Here is a 22243-nt window from a genome sequence, read left to right on the forward strand (position 1 = left end):
GTTAGAAGCACATTTGGTTTAAAGTAAGAGATCTACACTTTTGCTGCTTAATCCTGCCATTCAAACATATATTGTATGTTTAAGAGCAAAGAACCTAACTACATATCAAACCAGACTAAGACACAGCTTTTATCTCAGAGATAGACACATAGGGTTTAAATAGGGTTTAAAAAGAAAAAACAGCCTGCTTCTAAAATTAAACCTGTATTTACAATTAATTACATCTACAAAATTAATAGGGATAGAAAGTGATAAAAAAGTTTAAGTAGCTGAAAACAAGTCACATTCACTTTGATGATTATGTGCAAAACAAACAAACAAAAATTTCCTTTAAAGTGATTCTGTTTTTTATCAAATAACTTCACAGAACTTCCTTAAGGAGAAAAGGATGACCTGACTGCTGAGCTGTACTCCAGAACACTGAGAGTTATCCATCTTATAGTGCACGTCAATAAAACAGCATTCTAATTCCATGAGCTTAGTTAAGACAAATAGGCTCACCCAAATCAGTTGTCATAATCAAATGTACCTGAAGTAGAAATAACCACTGTAAAGCATTTGCACAATAAGGTGCTGAGCTTGTCAGTATCATCTTTCATCTTTAAATGCAACTCCTCCTCCATTTAAGTTGAAAGTAAAATCAATAACAATCTCCATTATTGAGACTATATACCAACAGGAATATCATAAGTAAATCTTAATTTTAAAACATGAAGACTTACAGTGTGACTTTCAAGTTCTGCGATTTTTTCAGGTGCTTCAAAACCCAAAAAATACATTCTGATTACATGATCAGTACTACCTGTGGCTAGAAACATACCACCTGAAACAAAAATTTTAAGTTTTAAAAATCCAGTTTGTAACAAATGTCTTAACCAAAGTTCTATATTAAGTAAGCTCTCTATACCAAAAGTATATTCATCTCAATAGATCCATCTCATTATATAAAGAACTTTTAAAAATTAACATAATATATTGTGATATGATTTTTAGAAGAAATCTGTATTTGGTCTTCATCCCTGTTTCTGACTGAACTCCTAAAAACCCTTAAAATTTCCTAACTGAAATGATACTGATATCTTGATTTTCATATAACAAACCCACTTCAATCACACCAGAGTTTATGTTAATGAGGTAACTTTTGAAAAGCATCTATGGAAGAGGAACCAACCATGTGATAGAGGCTGGGAAAGAGGGCTGGGAGAGAGCTGAATCCATCCTTATGGCCAATGAGTTAATCAACTGTGCCTGTGTGATGAAGCCTCAAAAAAACCCAAAGGGCAAGACTCGGAGAGGTTCCAGGTGGATGAACAGGAGGAGATTAGAGAAGAAAGGCAGGACTGGAGAGTCCTCCTTCCCACAGACTTTATCCTAAGCATCTCTTCCATCTAGCTATTCCTGAATTATGTTCTTTCATAATAAACCAAAAATCCACTGAGTAAAAGGACTTCTGTCAGCTGTTCCAGCATATTAACTAAATCCAAGGAAGAAGCTGTGGGAGCCTCTGACCTACAGCCCGTCAGCAGAAGCAAGGTGACAACCGGGTCTGAGGCTGGGGGTGGGCTGGGAATCTTGTAGCACTGAGCCCTTAACCTGTGCAGTCTTCACACTATTCTCTAGGTAGGCAGTGTCAGAATGGAGTTAAATTGTAGGATGCCAAGCTAGTATCAGAGAACTGTTTGGTGGTATTATAGTGGGGTAGGGGTGGGAGTAGGGTACACATTAGATAAGGCTTAATTTTAAAAAGTTAATTCAATCTGGAAATGTTCATTATCTCCCTCTGTCATACTGGTTGTGACAAGGACTAAGATGTTGCCACTCCACAAATACATGAAAACAGGTTCTGCTTTCTAAATACCTTTATACTCCTAGGGAGCTCCTGGTGACTTAGATGGTAAAGAATCTGCCTGCAATGTGGGAGACCTGGGTTCAATCCCCCAGGTTAGGTTGGTCCTCTGGAGAAGGAAATGGCAACCCATTCCAGTACTCTCGCTTGGAAAATCCAATGAACAGAAGAGCCTGGTGAGCTACAGTTCACGGGATCACAGAGAGTCAGACACAACTAAGTGTTAACACACACCTAAACATAGCTATGGTATATGAAGTTCACTTGTTCTCATGTTCAGACGTCTATGGGGGAAAATCTTTGACCTCTCCCTAAAACAAAGGTTACCACACAAGTCCACTGTATAAAAAAGAAAAATAATTTCACAAGATGTGTGCAAAACAAAGTTTAACTACCAAAAATCAGCAATTCAAAGAAAATCACAATCTTGGCTTATCATACACATGGGGCACATGGCACAGGAATTGCTCATTTGGACACTTTGAGCATCCTTTTTGCCAGTTCTCTTATATCCCTGTCTCTGATTACTATGAAAAATCCAAGAAAGTCAGCAGGGGGAAAATAAGAAAAAGGCTAATTAACATCACAGGTTAAATCTAATAAAATGAGCATAAGACATTCACCATCCATCTGATAAAGGCCATTAGCCATGTGGTTGCTCAAAAAAAACTAAAACAAAACTAAGAAAAAAATACTAAAGGTATCTTACCAACACTAAATGAAGAACACAGCATTTGAACACCTGGTCTAGGCTTTTCAGTGAATTTCAGGGGACGTGGACTAGAAAAGAAGAACATGTTGTTTTAAAATACACGTTAGCACAGTTTAACATACTGGAAGTTTCCATAAGCCTCTTATCCTTATTTCATCAGAGGGCAGACAGAATGAAAACCACAATCACAGAAAATCAACCCAACTATCACATGGACCACACCCTTGTCTAATTCAATGAAACTATTAGCCATGCCATGTAGGGTCACCCAAGACAGACAGGTCATGGTGGACAGTTCTAACAAAATGTGGTCCACTGGAGAAGGGAATGGCAAACCACTTTAGTATTCTTGCCTTGAGAACGCCAAGAACAGTATGAAAAGGCAAAAAGATGTGACACTGAAAAATGAATGCCCCAGGTCGGTAGATGCCCAATTTGCTGCTGGAGAAGAGTGGAGAAATAACTACAAAAAAAATGAAGACACAGAGTCAAAGTGAAAACAACACGCAGTTGTGGATGTGACTGGTGATGGACTTAAGTCTGATGCTGTAAAGAACAATATTGCATAGGAACCTGGAATGTTAGGTCCATGAATCAAGGTAAATTAGAAGTGGTCAAACAGGAGATGGCAAGAGTTGATGTTGGTGGCAACATCAACATTTTAGGCATCAGTGAACTAAAATGGACTGGAATGGGCATATTTAATTCAGATGACCGTTTTATCTACTACTGTGGGCAAGAATCCCTTAGAAGAAGTGGAGTAGCCCTCACAGTCACAACTGAAATGTCTGAAATGCAGTACTTGGTTGCAATCTCAAAAATGACAGAATGATTTGTTTCCCAGGCAAACCATTCAATATCACAGTAATCCAAGTCTATGCCCCAATCACTAATGTTGAAGAAGCTGAAGTTGAACGCAGCTTTAACTTCAACGGAAGTTGAACGACTCTACAATGACCTACAAGATCTAAAACTAACACCAAAACAAGTTCTTTTCATAATAGGGGACTGGAATGCAAAAGTAGGAAGTCAAGAGATACCTGCAGTAACAGGCAAATTTGGTCTAGGAGTACAAAATGAACCAGGGAAAAGCAAACACGCTTTTCCAACAACACAGGAGATGACTCTACATATGGACATCACCAGATGGTTAATACCAAAATCAGACTGATTATATTCTTTGCAGCCAAAGATGGAGAATCTCTATCGCTTCTCAGCCTTTTGGCTAAGATCAAATGCAAAGATGGAGAAACTCTATCCAGTTAGCAAAAACAAGACCGGGAGCTGACAGTGGCTCAGATCATGAACTCCTTATTGCAAAATTCAGACTGAAATTGAAAAACAGAAAACCACTAGACCATTCAGGTATGACCTAAATCAAATCCCTTTCAATTACACAGTGTGATAAGTGACAAACAGATTCAAGGGATTAGATCTGATAGACAGAGCGCCACGAACTATGGACGGAGGTTTGTGACACTGTACAGAAGGCAGGGATCAAGACCACCTCCAAGAAAAAGAAATGCAAAAAAGGCAAAATGGTTGTCTGAGGAGGCCTTACAAATAGCTGAGAGAAGAAGAGAAGCTAAAGGCAAAGGAGAAAAGGAAAGATATACCCATTTGAATGCAAAGTTCCAAAGAACAGCAAGGAGAGATAAGCCTTCCTTAGTGATCAATGCAAAGAAATAGAGGAAAACAATAGAATGGGAAAGACTAGAGATCTCTTCAAGAAAATTAGAGATATCAAGGGAACATTTCATGCAAAGATGGACACAATAAAGGACAGAAATGGTATGGACCTAACAAAAGCAGAAGATATTAAAGAGTGACACGAATACACAGAACTATACGAAAAAGATCTTAATGATCTCAATAACCACAATGGTGTGATCACTCACCTAGAGCCAGATATCCTAGAGTCTAAAGTCAAGTGGGTATTAGGAAGCATCACTATGAACAAAGCTAGTGGAGGTGATGGAATTCCAGCTGAGCTATTTCAAGTTCTAAAAGAAGATTCTGTAAAAATGCTATACTCAATATGCCAGCAAAGTTGGAAAACTCAGCAGTGGCCACAGGACTGGAAAAGGTCAATTTTCATTCCAATCTCAAAGAAGGGCAATGCCAAAGAATGCTCAAACTACTGCACAATTGCACTCACACACTAGCAAAGTAATGCTCAAAATTCTCCGAACGAGGCTTCAACAGTAAGTGAACCGAGAACTTCCTGATGTTCAAACTGGATTTAGAAAAGGCAGAGGAACCAGCAATCAAATTGCAAGCATCCACTGGATCACAGAAAAAGCCAGAGTTCCAGAAAAACATCTATTTCTGCTTTATTGACTATGCCAAGGCCTCTGATCTGTGGATCATAACGAACTCTGGAAAATTCTTAAAGAGACGGGAATACTGGACCACCTTTCCTGCATCCTGAGAAATCTGTATGTAGGTCAAGAAACAATAGTTAGAACTGGGCATGAAACAACGGACTGGTTCTGCTCTGGGAAAGGAGTACATCAAGGCCGTATATTGTCACCCTACTTATTTAACTTCCAAGGAGACGACATCACACAAAATGCCGGGCTGGATGAAGCAAAAGCTGCAATCAATATTGCCGGGAGAAAGGTCAATAATCTCAGATATGCAGAGGACACCACCCTTATGGCAGAAAGTGAAGAACTAAAGAGCCTCTTGATGTAAGTGAAAGAGGAGAGTGAAAAAGTTGGCTTAAAGCTCAACATTCAGAAAACGAAGATCATGGCATCCAGTCCCATCACTTCATGGCAAATAGATGGGAAACAATGGAAACAGTGACAGACTTTATTTTCTTGGGCTCCAAAATCACTGCAGATGGTGACTGCAGTCATGAAACTAAAAGACACTTGCTCCTTGGAAGAAAAGCTATGACCAACCTAGACAGCATAATAAAAAGCAGAGACATTACTTTCCCAACAAAGGTCCACCTAGTCAAAGCTATGATTTTTTTCCATAGTCATGTATGGATGTGCGAGTGGACCACAAAGAAAGCTGAGCGCCAAAGAATTGATGCTTTTGAACTGTGGTGTTGGAGAAGACTCTTGAGAGTCCCTTGGACTGCAAGGAGATCAAACCAGTTAATCCTAAAGGAAATCAGTCCCAAATATTCATTGGAAGGACTGATGCTGAAGCTGAAACTCCAATACTTTGGCCATCTGATGCGAAGAACTGACTCATCAGGAAAGACACTGATGCTGGGAAAGACTGAAGGCAGGAAGAGAAGGGGATGACGGAGGATGAAACAGTTGGATGTCATCACTGTCTCAATGGACATGAGTCTGAGCAAGCTCTGGGATTTGGTGACGAACGGGGAAGCCTGGCATGCTACAGTCCACGGGGTCACCAAGAGTCAGACACGACTGAGTGAGTGAACTGAACTGAACATACTGGCTTTATGCTGAAATCGAAACTGTGATTCAAAAATCTCCCCAAAAACAAAAGCCCAGAACCAGACAGCTTCACAGCTGACTGGAGTAGAGCTAATGCCGATCCTTCTGAAACTCTTTCAAAAAATCACAAGGAAGGAACACTCCCAAACTCATTATACGAGTCCACCATCATCATGATACCAAAACCAGACAAAGACATCACAAAAAAAGAAAATTACAAGCCAATATCACTGAACATCGACACAAAAATCCTCGACATTAATTCAAGCAAACAGAATTCAACAACACATTAAAAAGATCACACACCATGATCAAGTCGGGTTTATCCCAGAAATGCAAAGATTCTTCAATAAACCCAAATCAATCAATGTGATACACCATATTAAAAAACTGAAAGATAAAAACCATATGATAATCTCAACAGATGCAGGAAAAGCTCCTGACAAAATTCAAAAGCTTGTTTTGCCCATTTATGGGCATAGAAGGAAACTACCTCAACATAATAAAGGCTATATACAACAAACCCACAGCAAACATTATTCTCAATTGTGAAAAACTGAAAGCATTCCCTCTAAGATCAGGAATAAGACAAGGATGCCCACTTTCACCACTATTATTCAACACAGATTTGGCGGTCTTAGCTATGGCAATCACAAAAGAAAAAGAAATAAAAGAAATCCAGATTGGAAAAGAAGAAGCAAAACTCACACTGTTTGAAGATGACATCATACTATACATATAAAATCCTAAAGATGCTATCATGAAATTACTACAGCTAGTGAGTGAATTTAGTAATGTTGCAGGATACAAAATCAATACCTAGAAATCACTTGCATTCCTATATGCTAACAATGAAAAACAAGAAAGAGAAATTAAGGAATCAATCCCATTTACCACTGCAACAAAAAGAATAAAATACCTAGGAATACTTACCTAAGGAGTCAAAAGACCTGTATACAGAAAACTATGAGACTGATAAAAGAAATCAAAGATGACATTAGCACATGGAGAGATAGTCCATGCTCCTAGGCTGAAAGAATCGGTATTGTGAAAATGACTGTACTATCAAATGCAATGTAAAGATTCAATGCAATCCCTATCATGTTATCAAAGGCATCTGTCACAGAATTAGGACAAAAAATTTCACAATTCGTATATAAACACAAAAGACCCAAATAACCAAAGCAATCTTGAGAAAGAACAATGCAGCTGGAGATACCAACTTTCCTGACTTCAGACTATACTACAAAGCTACAGTCATCTGGACAGCATGATAAAAAACGGAAATATAGGCCAATGGAACAAGATAGAAAGCCCAGAGATCAACCCATGCACCTATGGACACCTTTTGACAAAGGAAGCAAGAATATTCAGTGGGGCAAAGATAGTCTCTTCAAAAAGTGGTGCTGAGAGAAACAGAGAATGAAGAATTGAAAAATGAAAACACTTCCTAACACCATATACAAAGATAAACTCAAAATGGATTAAAGACCTAAAAGTAACATCAGAAACTATAAAACTCTTAAGAGGAAAACATAAGCAGAACACTATATGACATAAACCACAGCAAGATCCTCTATGACTCACCTCCTACAGTAATGGAAATAAAAACAATAAGTGGGAACCTAATTAAACTTAAAAGCTTCTGCACAGCAAAGAAAACTATTAACAAGGTGAAAAAGACAACCCTCAAAATGGGAGAAAATAATAGCAAATGAAACAACTGACAAAGGATTAATTTCCAAAATACATAAGCAGCTCATCCAACTCAGTATCAGATAAACAATCTGGTCAAAAAGTAGGAAAAAGACCTAAACAAACGTTTCTCCAAAGAAGACATACAGATGGCTAATAAACACATGAAAAGATGCTCAACACCACTCTAAATTATTAGAGAAATCCAAACCAAAACTACAATGAGATATCACCTCACACCAGTCAGAATGGCCATCATCAAAAAATCCATAAACAATTAATGCTGGAGAGGATGTGGAGCAAAGGGAACCCTCTAACACTGTTGGTGGGAATGTCAACTGATACAGCCACTGTGGAAGGCAATATGGAGATTCCTTCAAAAAAAGAAAACTAGGAATAAAACTACCATATTACCCAGCAATTCCACGACTAGGCATATACCCTGAGGAAACCAAAATTGAAAAAGACACATGTACCCCAATGTTCACTGCAGCACTATTTACAATAGCTAGGTGATGGAAGTTACAACACAGACTGTCCATCAACAGATAAATGGATAAAGCAGCTGTGGTACATACATACAATGGAATATTACTCAGCCATAAAAAGAAACGCATTTGAATGAGTTCTAACAAGGCAGATGAACCTAGATCCTATTATACATATGAGTGAAGTAAGTCAGAAAGAGAAAAATATCGCATATTAATGCATGCAATATGGAATCTAAAAAGATGGTGCTGATGAACCTATATGCAGGGCAGCAATAGAGACACAGACACTGAGAACAGACTTATTGACACAAGCTGGGGAGGGTTAAGAAGAAGAGGGTGGGATGAATGCAGAGAGTAGCATGGGAACATACACACTACCATAAGTAAAACAGATAGTCAATGGGAATTTGCTGCATGACTCAGGGAACTCAAACCAGGGCTCTGTAAAACCTAGAGGGGTGAGAAGGGATGGGAGGTAGAAGGGAGGTTCAAAAGGAAGGGGACATTTATATATCTATAGCTGGCTGATTCATGCTGATGTATGGCAGAAAGTTAAAACAATGTTATAAAGCAATTATTCTTCAATTAAGAATAAATTTTTAAAAAACATAACACCTTTAATCTAGCATACATAAGTGTTGCCATCTTACTTCTATAGTACCTCTTCGTATACCAAATATTTCCACAAACGCTGTTATAGGTGGGTGGATGTGAGAGGACTGTCTAACCCCCAAACTTACATGGATCCTAGTACACAGAAAGAGCAAGCCCACTAACCACTGTTCTGTAACTGAGGTGACTAAAGCTCAGACTGTAAGAGAACCCATTATCGAGGCCACAGAACAGGCTGTAAAACCACCAGATAGCATGCTCCAACAGAAAGAGAATACAAGCTGCATACTTAACATTAAATTTTTAGTAGCCACAAAATAAGTAAAAAGATAAAATTAGTTTTAATCCATTTAACACAATATATCCAAAATACCACAACAATGTTAATAAAATTTTAATAAGAACTTTAATTGCTTTCATAGTATATCCTTTAACTCTGCCATAGCACTTATAATACATCTCAATTTGAAGTTTTCATCAAAAATACTTGATCTGTACTGAGAGTTCATGAAACTTCTAATTGAAAAATTAATTCACATACTCAAGTTGTTTAAAATACGCTTAAAAGTTCTCTAAGTACTGAATCATATCCGTTAAAAATTTAATAATTCGATTCCTCAATTGCACCAGCCACAACCAAAGTGCTTGATAGAAATGTGTGGCTAGTGGATACCATGTTGGACAGTGTAGGGCTATAATAATCCAGGTCTGATTCTTAAATAATTCCTGTCTAAATTTCTGCCTATGCATATAATCATATATATTTCTAACATTTTTCAAAATGTTTCACATACTATCACTTTTTCAAAACCATGTGACCACTAAGAGGACAGCTCCATCCCTTTAACATACCCAAATATCTAAATGGTACAGCGTAAACAACAGTCAATATGGTACATGCACTGTACGTATCAAAAATTAAGTTCAAAAGTAAAAAGGCAATCACAATACATAATTTCTCTTTATAATCAGATTTCATTTTTAGACTAAACAGTAACATCATGAAAAAAGAAAAAACTTACTACACAATTACAGTCATTTACCTGAATTTCAGGGATTCTAAATCCCACTGCCAAAAACAAACAGTCCCATCAGCACCAGTGGAGACCATGTATCTTTGCGAGCCTTTGGCCATGGGGCTAAACTAAAAAGGAATAAAAACATTTACAAATCAGTTTCCACTAACATTACAGTTTAAGTTTTTCAAAGTTAATTTCAATTGACACTTTGAGCAACACACAAGAAATCCAAGATACAGGTGATACTACAGTGAGAACTCATAACCAAAAAAAACAAAAAACAAAGTCTATCTCTAATTTATAAACGTAATGTGATCTCAATAAAAGTTTATTTTGGAAACTAATAAGAACGGTCAGAAAAACTTTCATTAAGAGAAAGTAAAGATCTAGTCCTATTGATGTGAGATCTACCACAAGGCCTCAATAATTAAAACTATGGGGCACAGTATGTACATTATGACAGAAAGACCAATGGAAAACTGAAGTCCGAACTGGACCCTAATACACAAGACATACAACAAAGGAGCCATCTCAGTCAGATGGGGAAACAATGGACCATAAATGCATACATGGTAACGGGACAACTATGCAACAATTAAGGGGAAAATGGATCCATTCTTCAAACTATAAAGCAGGATAAATTCCAAGTGATAGACATTTTAAATATTTAAATAACAAAATGATACAAGTATTATAACAAAAGAATTATCTTGGAACTTCAGAATAGGGTTAACACTTGTGTTTAATAAAGTACCGACTGTGCTACACAAATAAGCTAGAGAAAGGAAGATCCATTTGGCCCAGAAACATCCAAGGCAGCTTAAAAGATACAGAGGGAATTATAAGGAAAACAAGAAAAACACACTCAGCAAAGGAGTAAGATGAGCAAAATTACCAAAGTAAGAGGGAATGTGGTATGTGATAGTAACAGAAAGATCTATAATAATACTGAAGTTATCTCCAAATATATAAGCTCTTATTACTGTCAGTTTAATTCTCTCTATATATATATAAAAAAGCAAAATGGCTGTCTGGGGAGGCCTTACAAATAGCTGTGAAAAGAAGAGAGGAGAAAAGCAAAGAAGAAAAGGAAAGATATAAGCATCTGAATGCAGAGTTCCAAAGAATAGCAAGAAGAGATAAGAAAGCCTTCTTCAGTGATCAATGCAAAGAAATAGAGGAAAACAACAGAATGGGAAAGACTAGAGATCTCTTCAAGAAAATTAGAGATACCAAGGGAACATTTCATGCAAAGATGGGCTCGATAAAGGATAGAAATGGTATGGACCTAACAGAAGCAGAAGATATTAAGAAGAGGTGGCAAGAATACACGGAAGAACTGTACAAAAAAGATCTTCACAACCCAGATAATCATGATGATGTGATCACTAATCTAGAGCCAGACATCTTGGAATGTGAAGTCAAGTGGGCCTTAGAAAGCATCACTACCAACAAAGTTAGTAGAGGTGATGGAATTCCAGTTGAGCTGTTTCAAATCCTGAAAAGATGATGCTGTGAAAGTGCTGCACTCAATATGCCAGCAAATTTGGAAAACTCAGCAGTGGCCACAGGACTGGAAAAGGTCAGTTTTCATTCCAATTCCAAAGAAAGACCATGCCAAACGATGCTCAAACTACCACACAATTGCACTCATCTCACATGCTAGTAAAGTAATGCTCAAAATTCTCCAAGACAGGCTTCAGCAATACGTGAACCATGAACTCCCTGACGTTCAAGCTGGTTTTAGAAAAGGCAGAGGAACCAGAGATCAAATTGCCAACATCCACTGGATCATCGAAAAAGCAAAAGAGTTCCAGAAAAACATCTATTTCTACTTTATTGACTATGCCAAAGCATTTGACTGTGTGGATCACAATAAACTGTGGAAAATTCTGAAAGAGATGGGAATACCAGACCACCTGACCTGCCTCTTGAGAAATCTGTATGTAGGTCAGGAAGCAACAGTTAGAACTGGACATGGAACAACAGACTGGTTACAAATAGGAAAAGGAGTATGTCAAGGCTGTATACTGTCACCCTGTTTATTTAACTTCTATGCAGAGTACATCATGAGAAATGCGGGACTGGAAGAAACACAAGCTGGAATCAAGATTGGCGGCAGAAATATCAATAACCTCAGATATGCAGATGACACCACCCTTATGGCAGAAAGTGAAGAGGAACTAAAAAGCCTCTTGATGAAAGTGAAAGAGGAGAGCGAAAAAGTTGGCTTAAAGCTCAACATTCAGAAAACGAAGATCATGGCATCTGGTCCCATCACTTCATGGGAAATAGATATGGAAACAGTGTCAGACTTTATTTTGGGGGGCTCCAAAATCACTGCAGATGGTGACTGCAGCCATGAAATTAGAAGACGCTTACTCCTTGGAAGAAAAGTTATGACCAACCTAGACAGTATATTCAAAAGCAGACATTACTTTGCTGACTAAGGTCCATCTAGTCAAGGCTATGGTTTTTCCAGTGGTCATGTATGGATGTGAGAGTTGGACTGTGAAGAAGGCTGAGCCCCGAAGAATTGATGCTTTTGAACTTTGGTGATGGAAAAGTCTCTTGCGAGTCCCTTGGACTGCAAGGAGATCCAACCAGTCCATTCTGAAGGAGATCAGCCCTGGGATTTCTTTGGAAGGAATGATGCTAAAGCTGAAGCTCAGTACTTTGGCCACCTCATGCGAAAAGTTGACTCATTGGAAAAGACTTTGATGCTGGGAGGGATTGCGGGCGGGAGGAGAAGGGGACGACCGAGGATGAGATGGCTGGATGGCATCACGGACTCGATGGATGTGAGTCTGAGTGAACTCCGGGAGATGGTGATGGACAGGGAGGCTTGGCGTGCTGCGATTCATGGGGTCACAAAGAGTCGGACACGACTGAGCAACTGAACTGAACTGATACATAATCTAAAACCCTAGAAATGATATTTGTTGCAGGTGGTCACTGTTTATTTCCATTTACCCATACACATTTTCTTTTAATTCTTCATTTCCTCTTATTACTCCAAGCCTGGGATCACATTCCTTCTCTGACTGATGAATACTACTTCAAATTCCCCTTAGTGCTGTCCCATCACTAAGAAACTCTGAGTCTGTCTGAAAACGTGTTTATTACACTTCAGTGGATTTTCGGTAGGTTCAGAATTCTTGACCTGCAGTCATTTCCTATCAGCACTCTCAGAAAAGCACTCCTTTGTCTATGAACCTCCACTGCTTCTATTGAGAAGCTGGCCATCAGTCTTGCTCCTTTTGTTATTTTCCCCTGATTCTTTAAGATTTCTCTTTGTCTTTGGTTTTAAAACTAAATGTGACGTTCAATAGTTGTAGTTTTCTGTATATTCACTCTGTTCAGGAAACTTAGCATTTCTTCAATCTGTGGCTTTATTTCTTTAGTGTATTTTGCAAACTTCTCAGCTATTATCACTACAAACACAGCTTTTGCTTCATTCTCTCCTTCAGGAATTCCAGTTACATGTATGGTACATATATATGTATACACATGTGGAATCTTTTCAGCATTTCCTCTTTATTAACCTCTTTTGGTACATTCTAAACTCTTCACTCTGTGCTTCCATTTGTTTATTTTCTCTGGCCTCACTGCCAACTCATCAATTCTCTCTTTGACTTCCTTAGTAGAATCCAGTCTGCTGTTAAAACAATCTACTGAACTACTAAATTCAGTTGTACACTTCAGTCCTCAAGTTTCTTTTTACTACTTCTAGTTCTCTGATGAAATTTCATCAATAGCTGAATTTACTATGCATGGATATTTCCAACATATATCCTCCCCAATCCTACAAGTCTGTCAAAATTTCTGCTAAGCTTCTCAGTCACCTATGAAACTGCTAAATGCCTTCAAATTCAAGGTTCCTCGCTCTGGGCTTTCCATATCTTGGCTACATAATTTCTCACTGTGTTAGCACTTTGTGGAATGGAATGGAAATGGAAACAGTGATAGACTTTATTTTCTTGGGCTCCAAAATCACTGCAGATGGTAACTGTAGCCATGAAATTAAAAGACACTTGCTCCTTGGAAGAAAAGCTATGACCAACCTAGACAGCATATTAAAAAGCAGAGACATTAACTTTGCCAACAAAGGTCCATCTAGTCAAAGCTATGGTTTTTCCCATAGTCATGTATGGATGTGCGAGTTGGACCACAAAGAAAGTTGAGCACCAAAGAATTGATGCTTTTGAAATGTGGTGTTGAAGAAGACTCTTGAGAGTCCCCTGGACTGCAAGGAGATCAAACCAGTCAATCCTAAAGGAAATCAGTCCCAAATATTCACTGGAAGGACTGATGCTGAAGCTGAAACTCCAGTACTTTGGCCACCTGAGGCAAAGTACTGACTCCTTAGAAAAGACTCTAATGCTGGTAAAGACTGAAGGCAGGAGGAGAAGGGGACGACAGGGGATGAGATGGCTGGATGGCATCACTGATTTGACAAACACGACTTTGAGCAAACTCCAGGAGTTGGTGATGAACAGAGAAGCCTGGCATGCTGCAGTCCATGAGGTCGCAAGGAGTCGGACACGACTGAGCTACTGAACTGTTTAGTACTCTGGATACTTTTTCACCTTCATCCAACTTTTCTGTTAATAGTTTCCAGCTAAGCATTATGTCTCTTACTCCTCAAGAATGTTACTTGATGCTGCTGCTGCTGCTAAGTCGCATCAGTCGTGTCCGACTCTGTGTGACCCCATAGATGGCAGCCCACCAGGCTCCTCCGCCCCTGGAATTCTCCAGGCAAGAACACTGGAGTGGGTTGCCATTTCCTCCTCCAATTGTTACTTGATACTCTTAGACAAAAGGTTCTAACTCTAACCCAGTTAGTCTAATACTAACGCTACTGAGAACGTAAATTATAAGTGATACTGCATACTGCTACCCATGAGAAAGGTTATGTACTAAAATACTGACAGGGATTATTCTAAATGGTTAAGATTATGGAAGTTTTAAATATTATTTGCTATTAACTACTGTCTAGTTTTTTTGGCAAACAATATTACTTATCTTTTTTTTAATAAAAAAGAAAGCTGTTACTACAATTAGGATGGTTTATACATGCCAGTAACAACAGGGCAAAGAACATGAAAAAGATTAATGTATCATGCACTTGTTTGTGTTTGAACTTCAGAGTAACCACTAGCAAGCACAGATAAGCCTTCTGATGTATAAAAACTTACTACCACGCAAGTAAATTTTCTGTATCTTTGGTAGGTGATAAATACAGGTGGGCCCCTATTATCAAAACAATGAGGCATTCATTGAAGACCAGAGCTTCACTCTCACACTGAACAATTCCATAACGATTTTAAAACAGATACACTCACAAACTACTTACTATAAATGTTGCTGTGATATTGTCTACAAGTTCATAACAAACTTTAAAATTTTAAAACCTGTGGAACACAGCTAAGGTATGAATTAATTTTTAACCTATAAAGTCCTCTAGAGAACAATATACTCATTGTCAAAAAATAAATAGGCAAACCGAAGATTTTCCTCCAATATTCATAGTAAAACTCAATCCCAATTTTAGTTGTCATCCTTAAAAAACAAGTTTGCAGTCTCTGTTCTTTAAGAATATTGACCACAGGAGTTGAGAAAAGTCACTTTTATCACAGACTTCACACCAAATCTATTCATAAGCCACTCAACATATAGCCTGGGTAAATTCACATATGAAAATGAAACCACTCTCCTTGTTTAATCAAACTCAAATCAGAGACAACAACATGCCTTAAAAGGCCTTATAAATCATTACCTACTAACAAAACGTAATTTCTAAAAAGTGACTGAATATTACCATTCTCGGAACTAACAGATCTAAGGCAACTATAGAGAGACCACCTGGAAGAGCATATGCATTAAGGTAACCAAGCCTCTTTTATTTTCAATCAATGATCCTCACCTACCTCCAACATTCAGAATCAATCAAAATCTTAAGCAGTGGGGCCTAGCAATCTGTGTTTTAAACAAAGCCTCCAAGTGACTCTCATACGCATTAAATAAAACTACTACTCTGGATCCAACAACCAACTTAAAAGAAACACAAAGAAACATGTTAATCTATTCTACAAGGAAGCAAATGGTACCCAAACTGTGGGAACTCTATAAACCCAATTTCCTCAACAAAGAAACTGCCCAAAAAATTGGACAAGATGATGAAACTTGTGGTAAAATTCTTTTAATGTATAGCAACCAATTGTAAGGTACTGACTTTGGTTCCTAATTCAAACTAAATAAAATAATGCTATTTATGAAAGAGTCGTGATTGACTCTTTGCGACCCCACATACTATACAGTCCATGGAATTCTCCAGGCCAGAATACCGGAGTGGGTAGCCTTTCCCTTTTCCGGGGATCTTCCCAACCCAGGGATTGAACCCAGGGCTCCCACGTTGCAGGCAGATTCTTTACCAGCTGAGCCACCAGGGAAGTCCATTTATGAAACTATTTGAAATCTGAATGTCAACAAACAAGTGTGATGATAATGTTTTTGGTTGTGTTTTTAATAAAACACAGTAGACATACTGAAGCATTTACAGATGAAATGATATGAAATCTAGCATTTGCTTTAGGTACAAGGTGAAACAGATGAAGAAGAACTGGCCAGGGATGATGGACACATAAAGGCTCATCATACTATTTTGTCTACCATCTATATGGTTCAAAAAATTAATGTCCACAATAAAGAAAAATATATATTTCAGCCAATTTAATCAACTTATCAAAATCCACAAATTTTAAGGGAGAAAAATTATTAACCTGTCACCATGAGTGTATAATTGCCACTCACTCAGTTCAACTGTAAACCTAAAGGAAACAGTAAGTCATCCCAGTAAAGCTCTTATCAGCATTAGGTATCTATTACATCACCCTTCCAAGATTCATGGAACTATGACTGATTATATTTTTCCTGATTACTAAATTTAAAATAGATCATGTAATTACTAAACATCTCACTATTTCTCATCTCCAAAGATAATGACCATTTAAATGCAAAGGAGACAATACACAAATGTGCACACTAAAGGGGGTTTTACCTGTAAAGATGTAATTGACCCCGTGTGTCCTTGGAGCACAGCAACCGGAGCACAGGTTCTCAGGCACCACACTCTAATTATTTTATCACAGCTCCCTGCAGCAATCATTGTATTCTCATAGTTTACTGCCATATCTGAAATTTCTGCAGAATGACCTCTTAATGTGGACAATAGGCGGCCATTGTGAGTTGACCAAATCTTCACCAAACAATCATCTGAACCCTAAGAAAAAATTTACCCCAAGATAAAATGTTAATACAGCAAGTCTTATATTTCATTTTTAAAAATACCATTCACTTGTCACACAAATTAAATGTCTCTATCTCCTCCTCTCTTTCCAACTGTAGAATACTCTGTAAATTATGAATCTGATGGCCAAGAAAACTTACAATGTTTTTCTTCAAATCAAATAATAAAAAAGATACATTCTTGCAGTTTTCATTTCTATGGCTTAGACCTATTATAAATACTATTATCTCCAAATTCTCTGCCATGTAATAAGTCCAACTAAAAGTCCAAGGCTCACCCATTTCAGTTAACAAAGTTAAACGTTTGTTTAGTTCACATTAAGTTAAATAACTTGGTAAGTATTAGTTAAGACAGTTCTGTTTCACAACTGGAATAAATGGCAATTCCAAAAACAAAAAATAATGGGACTAAAGCCCTCATTTTAAATAACTAAGCAATAGTCTCAAATTTATAGTACCATCCAGTATCCATCCATCCAGAAAATATCTGAATATCAACTGTGAATCTCAACAACAGAAAAATGAAATCTAAACTTCTTATCCATCCTAACTTTCCCTTAAAACACTGAAATGGTAAGTTAAATTCCAAAAATTTACATGTAGTTTTACAATAATTATAAAATAATCTTTCAGTGTTAATCAATTTCCCCAGATCACGAGTAATCAATGAGAATATGAATCACCTGTAGACATCTAGATTTTTAGGGGAGAGAGTCTTTCTGATTAATGTAGGGGGATTTTTTGGATTGTTTTTGTTAATACACACTAGAACCTAATTCAGTAGGTCTAGAATGAGCTGTAGGTGATCCACAAACACCATACAAGGCCTGATTATCTGCTTCAGAATTACAGGGGATACTTAATAAAAATGCAAATAAAAATGCAAAAATGCACAGATCCCACACCAGACCAAGTCAAAATTTCTGAGAAAAGGAAAAGACATATTTAATTAAGCTTTCCTAGATAATCGTGAGGCACACTAAAGTGCTCCAAATGATACCAAATTGACTTTAAAATGGTAACTCACTGTGAAGATTCTATGTCCTGTCCTATCAAATGCTACACAGTAAACAGCAGACAGATGTCCGAGAATCCTCCTGTGCATTTTTATGTGCTGATACATAGCTCCTGGGAACGCTGTGCTAAAAGTGGAACACCCTGTGAGTTGTTTTCCTCGATGGATCTCCACTAGGAAATAAAAACATGAAAACGGTTAAGGAGAAGCCAGTAGGTGAGAAGCTAAGAAAAACTCCAAAACAATTTCTAGAGGGCCACAAAAATTAACACTTGAGAAATTCTAACGATGAAGTTTCTTCCCTATTCTGTTCTACTATAAGCACTGCTGCTGCTGCTGCTGCTGCTGCTGCTGCTGCTATATCGCTTCAGTCATGTCCGACTCTGTGTGACCCCATGGACTGCAGCCTACCAGGCTCCTCCATCCATGGATTTTCCAGGCAAGAGTACTGGAGTGGGGTGCCACTGCCTTCTCCAACTATAAGCACTGGCACAGATTTATTAAATAAGATTGTTTTTCATTACCTTTTATTACTTTTAGTAATAATTTTAGGAAAGCAATTATCTGAAACATTACCAGCACCTCCTTTAAAGTTTTAATACAACAGTTACAAAGTTGGTCAAGAAATTAAAAAACTATTTTGGGCAACCGAAAAGTCAACCTCACTTACCAAGATTTGGTGGGGAACCATAATTCACCGGCATTTCAGGAGGTCTTCCTCTATGAAGAGCAGCAAAGGCAGAGCCCTTCCAAACTGTGTGCCTGCAGTCTTTAAAATGAATTTTAGATACACATAAAATCTTGAAAGTTAACCCCAAGAAAGATTTTATAGAATACTTACGTATATTGTAATAAACTGTTTATTAAAAGGTTTACCAACTAATATACTTTAACAGAAAAGCCCTAGAGGTTTATTAGACTATTTCTGAAGGAAAAAAAAAAATTTAAGACATCTCAGATACAACAACAACAACTAACATTTGTGTAGCACTTTACAATTTACAAAGTGCTTTCTACATACATTATCTCATTGAATCCTCACAACAACCCTGTGAGGTAGGTATTATCACCAATTTATAAGTGAGGTAACTGAGGCTCAAAGGTTCCAGGACCTTTAAAGAGATCCACTGCAAATGACTTGTCAAGATGGACCATAAAACCAGATCTTTTGACTCCAAGTCCTACTCAATGCCAAATGGATTTTTATTTTTCATCACAGAATTACACCATACAATCATTAGGTCTTACTCGCAATTAGGTCTTACAATCATAAAGGTCTTACTCGCAACTGATCCAATTTTCCCATAATGGACATTTTTGTAAGGAAATTTTTTTTTTCATTTATATGAAAATCCTTGACTTAATTATTTAAATGTTACTGAGTTTAAAATTAATGCTGGCCAATATTACCATGACTTTAATCTCCTTAGTATTGACAAATGGCTTTCCTCTTGTTTTAGGATCATAGACAATCCATTACACAAGAGCACATGTAGGACCTGCGAGTCTGAACACTTAATTCTGAAGTCCTATCCCTCTTAGCAAATACACTAAGAAAACTGTCTAACCCCCTCTAGAGGAGATAGCAGCAGAGCACAGAGTATGCTGTGCCAGAAATTAGCTTCTGCAGAACTGAAGGAGGAAGGGAAGAAAGGCATTATATAAACCTCCACTGAGCCTCGGGTGCCCCAAACTAACAGGCATATCATGTTTTACAGGAATGAATTCATTACCACTATCAATATCAGTTACAAGGCATCCTCTCATGTCACTAGTACAAACAAACAGAGAAATACAGTCCCTACCCTAGGACAGCTTGCTGAAGAGCTTCTTCTACAGTCTGCCAGTTCTAAAGCAGTGCTCATCACAAAACAACATTGAGCTTGACACAAGTAAAGAAAACAGAAGAAAACAGGCTACCCAAGCAACTACTATATAACAACCTAAAATAGAATAATTACAAAGTGAGTAGAACACAGAAAAAGGAGGAATATGAACAGTTTCCTGATTTGAGCCACAGTGTGGCGTGACTACACAGAGCACTGAAAAACAACTAAAGCTGACAAACCAGTCTGGCATGGAACCAAGAGGAAGGGTTGTTCTTTCTCAGTCAAACTTTATACTGGTGGAGCATCTAAGAGGCAGCATCACAACAGCAACAGATCTTAAAAATAATCATGAGGGATGAACGTGACGGATACTCAGGATCAGAAGAGCCAACATTCTTGCCCATTAGCGGTTAAGCCACGTTGTATACATAGATCGTATCACATACATATACTCAGTCTAAGTGATTTATACCAAGCTAACAGAAAAACAGCAATTCCAAACATTTTGCTACCACACAATTTCGCAAAAAATTAAACTGGTGGAAAAAGAACCATGCAATTGTACATTTTTGGTGCTCATTTTCAAAATGCTACCAAATTTAGAAAATCACTTCCCCTTATAACAAAGGGCTTGCAGAATCTAAATATCAAATGAAATACTTCTAGCATTTAAAGAGTTTATTAGACACATACAATTACATTCAATGAAGTTATAAGTGAGCTACAAAATGGAAAATTAAGAACTCACATTGATAAAACCTCAAACACATCTCATAATAAATTCAAGCTTTTGAGCTTAACATCTATACCTTTATCATTTTTTAAATGCAGAAGGACCCATTAAACACTGACGTAATAGAAATCAATGCCTAGGCTAAATGCAGAGAATTTTATAGTCCACAGCATGGTTTTTAGTTACATATCACCTTTCTTCCACAATGCTTACATTACTTCACAATTATAGTAATTATTAAGCTAGTAATACAAAGCAGAACACTTCTTCAAATTAAGGTACCTTTTGCTGTACGTAGCAAAGACTGCCTTCCTGCCCCAAGTAAAGAAGTGACTCTTGAAATGCTGGGTGGGATCTCTTTATCCAGCATGGGACCGATGCGTTGGCAGATTTGCAACAGATGGTCAGGAGCCACATGCTTATTGGACAAGACCTGATTGGAGAGCAAGTTTTGAAAACAACATTTTTTACAAGAGTTTCAAAAAACAAATACTTAGGGACAAGTTTGACGAAACATGTGAGAAACACATACAAAGAAAACTACAAAATGCTGCTGAGAGAAATTAAAAAACAAAATAAGCAGTAAATTAGTCTACAGATTCAAAGCCATCCCAACCAAAACCCCAGTATGCTTTTTTTGTTGTTGTTAGAAATTGAAAATTTTATTCTAAAATGTACAGCAAACAGCTTAGAAAAGCCAAAGCAGCTTTGAAAAAGAGCAAAGTTCAGAACTAACCACCTGATTCTGGGACCTGTAAGAACTGATTTTTAGCAAAGGTGCAAAAAAGAAAAGATAAATCTTTTCAAAATGGTGTCAAAACAAGGGAATATCCATTTGTCAAAATAATTATAATAATAATGAAAGTGAAAGTGTTAGTTGCTCAGTCATGTCCAACTCTTTCCAACCCGAGTCTGTAGCCCACCAGACTCCACTGTTCACGGAATTCTCCAAGCAAGAATACTGTGGGTAGCCATTCCCTTCTCCAGGGGATCTTCCCAAACCAGGGCTCAAGCCTGGGTCTTCGCATTGGAGGCAGATTCTTTACCATCTGAGCTACCAGGCAATTAACTTTAATATGTACATGACACCATAAACAAAAATTATCTCAAGATACATCATAGATCTAAATGCATCATCTAAAACTTTAAAATCTATAAAAGAAAACTTTAAAGGAAAATCTTTATGACCTGACATCAGGCAAAGATTTCAAAAATGACACCAAAAACAAAATCCACAAAAGAACAGATCAATAAAGTATACTTCACCAAAACAACTTCAGTAGGTATTGTTAAGAGGATGAAAAGACAACCATAAGCTGAAAGAAAATACTGGCAACGTATGTATCTGATAAGGGACTCATATTCAGAATACATAAAGAACTATCAAGACAATAAATTTTTAAAAACCTAATTTTTAAGAATGATTTGACTAGGTACCTCAACAAAGAAGACATACAGATGGCAAACAAATACATGAAAAGATGCTCAACATCACTGGTAACAGATGAAATACAAATTAAAACCATAATGAGATATCACTACACATCTACTAAAAAAGCTA

General features: G+C 37.5%; 1 protein-coding gene across 1 annotated transcript in view; it reads right to left on the reverse strand.

Annotated features, from left to right (window-relative positions):
• The window catches only part of BRWD1 (bromodomain and WD repeat domain containing 1), a 123407-nt gene that overhangs the window by 83294 nt on the left and 17870 nt on the right, over nucleotides 1-22243 (reverse strand). The window contains exons 5-11 of the mRNA XM_068980370.1: nucleotides 20965-21115; nucleotides 18791-18889; nucleotides 18133-18293; nucleotides 16858-17079; nucleotides 9822-9922; nucleotides 2556-2626; nucleotides 723-823 (exon numbers count right to left, since the gene is read on the reverse strand). Of these exons, the coding sequence (XP_068836471.1) occupies nucleotides 723-823; nucleotides 2556-2626; nucleotides 9822-9922; nucleotides 16858-17079; nucleotides 18133-18293; nucleotides 18791-18889; nucleotides 20965-21115 (906 nt within the window). The remainder of the gene's footprint in view (nucleotides 1-722; nucleotides 824-2555; nucleotides 2627-9821; nucleotides 9923-16857; nucleotides 17080-18132; nucleotides 18294-18790; nucleotides 18890-20964; nucleotides 21116-22243) is intronic.

Source organism: Capricornis sumatraensis, chromosome 1 (genome assembly GCF_032405125.1).
Source record: "Capricornis sumatraensis isolate serow.1 chromosome 1, serow.2, whole genome shotgun sequence".
Lineage (NCBI taxonomy): Eukaryota > Metazoa > Chordata > Mammalia > Artiodactyla > Bovidae > Capricornis > Capricornis sumatraensis.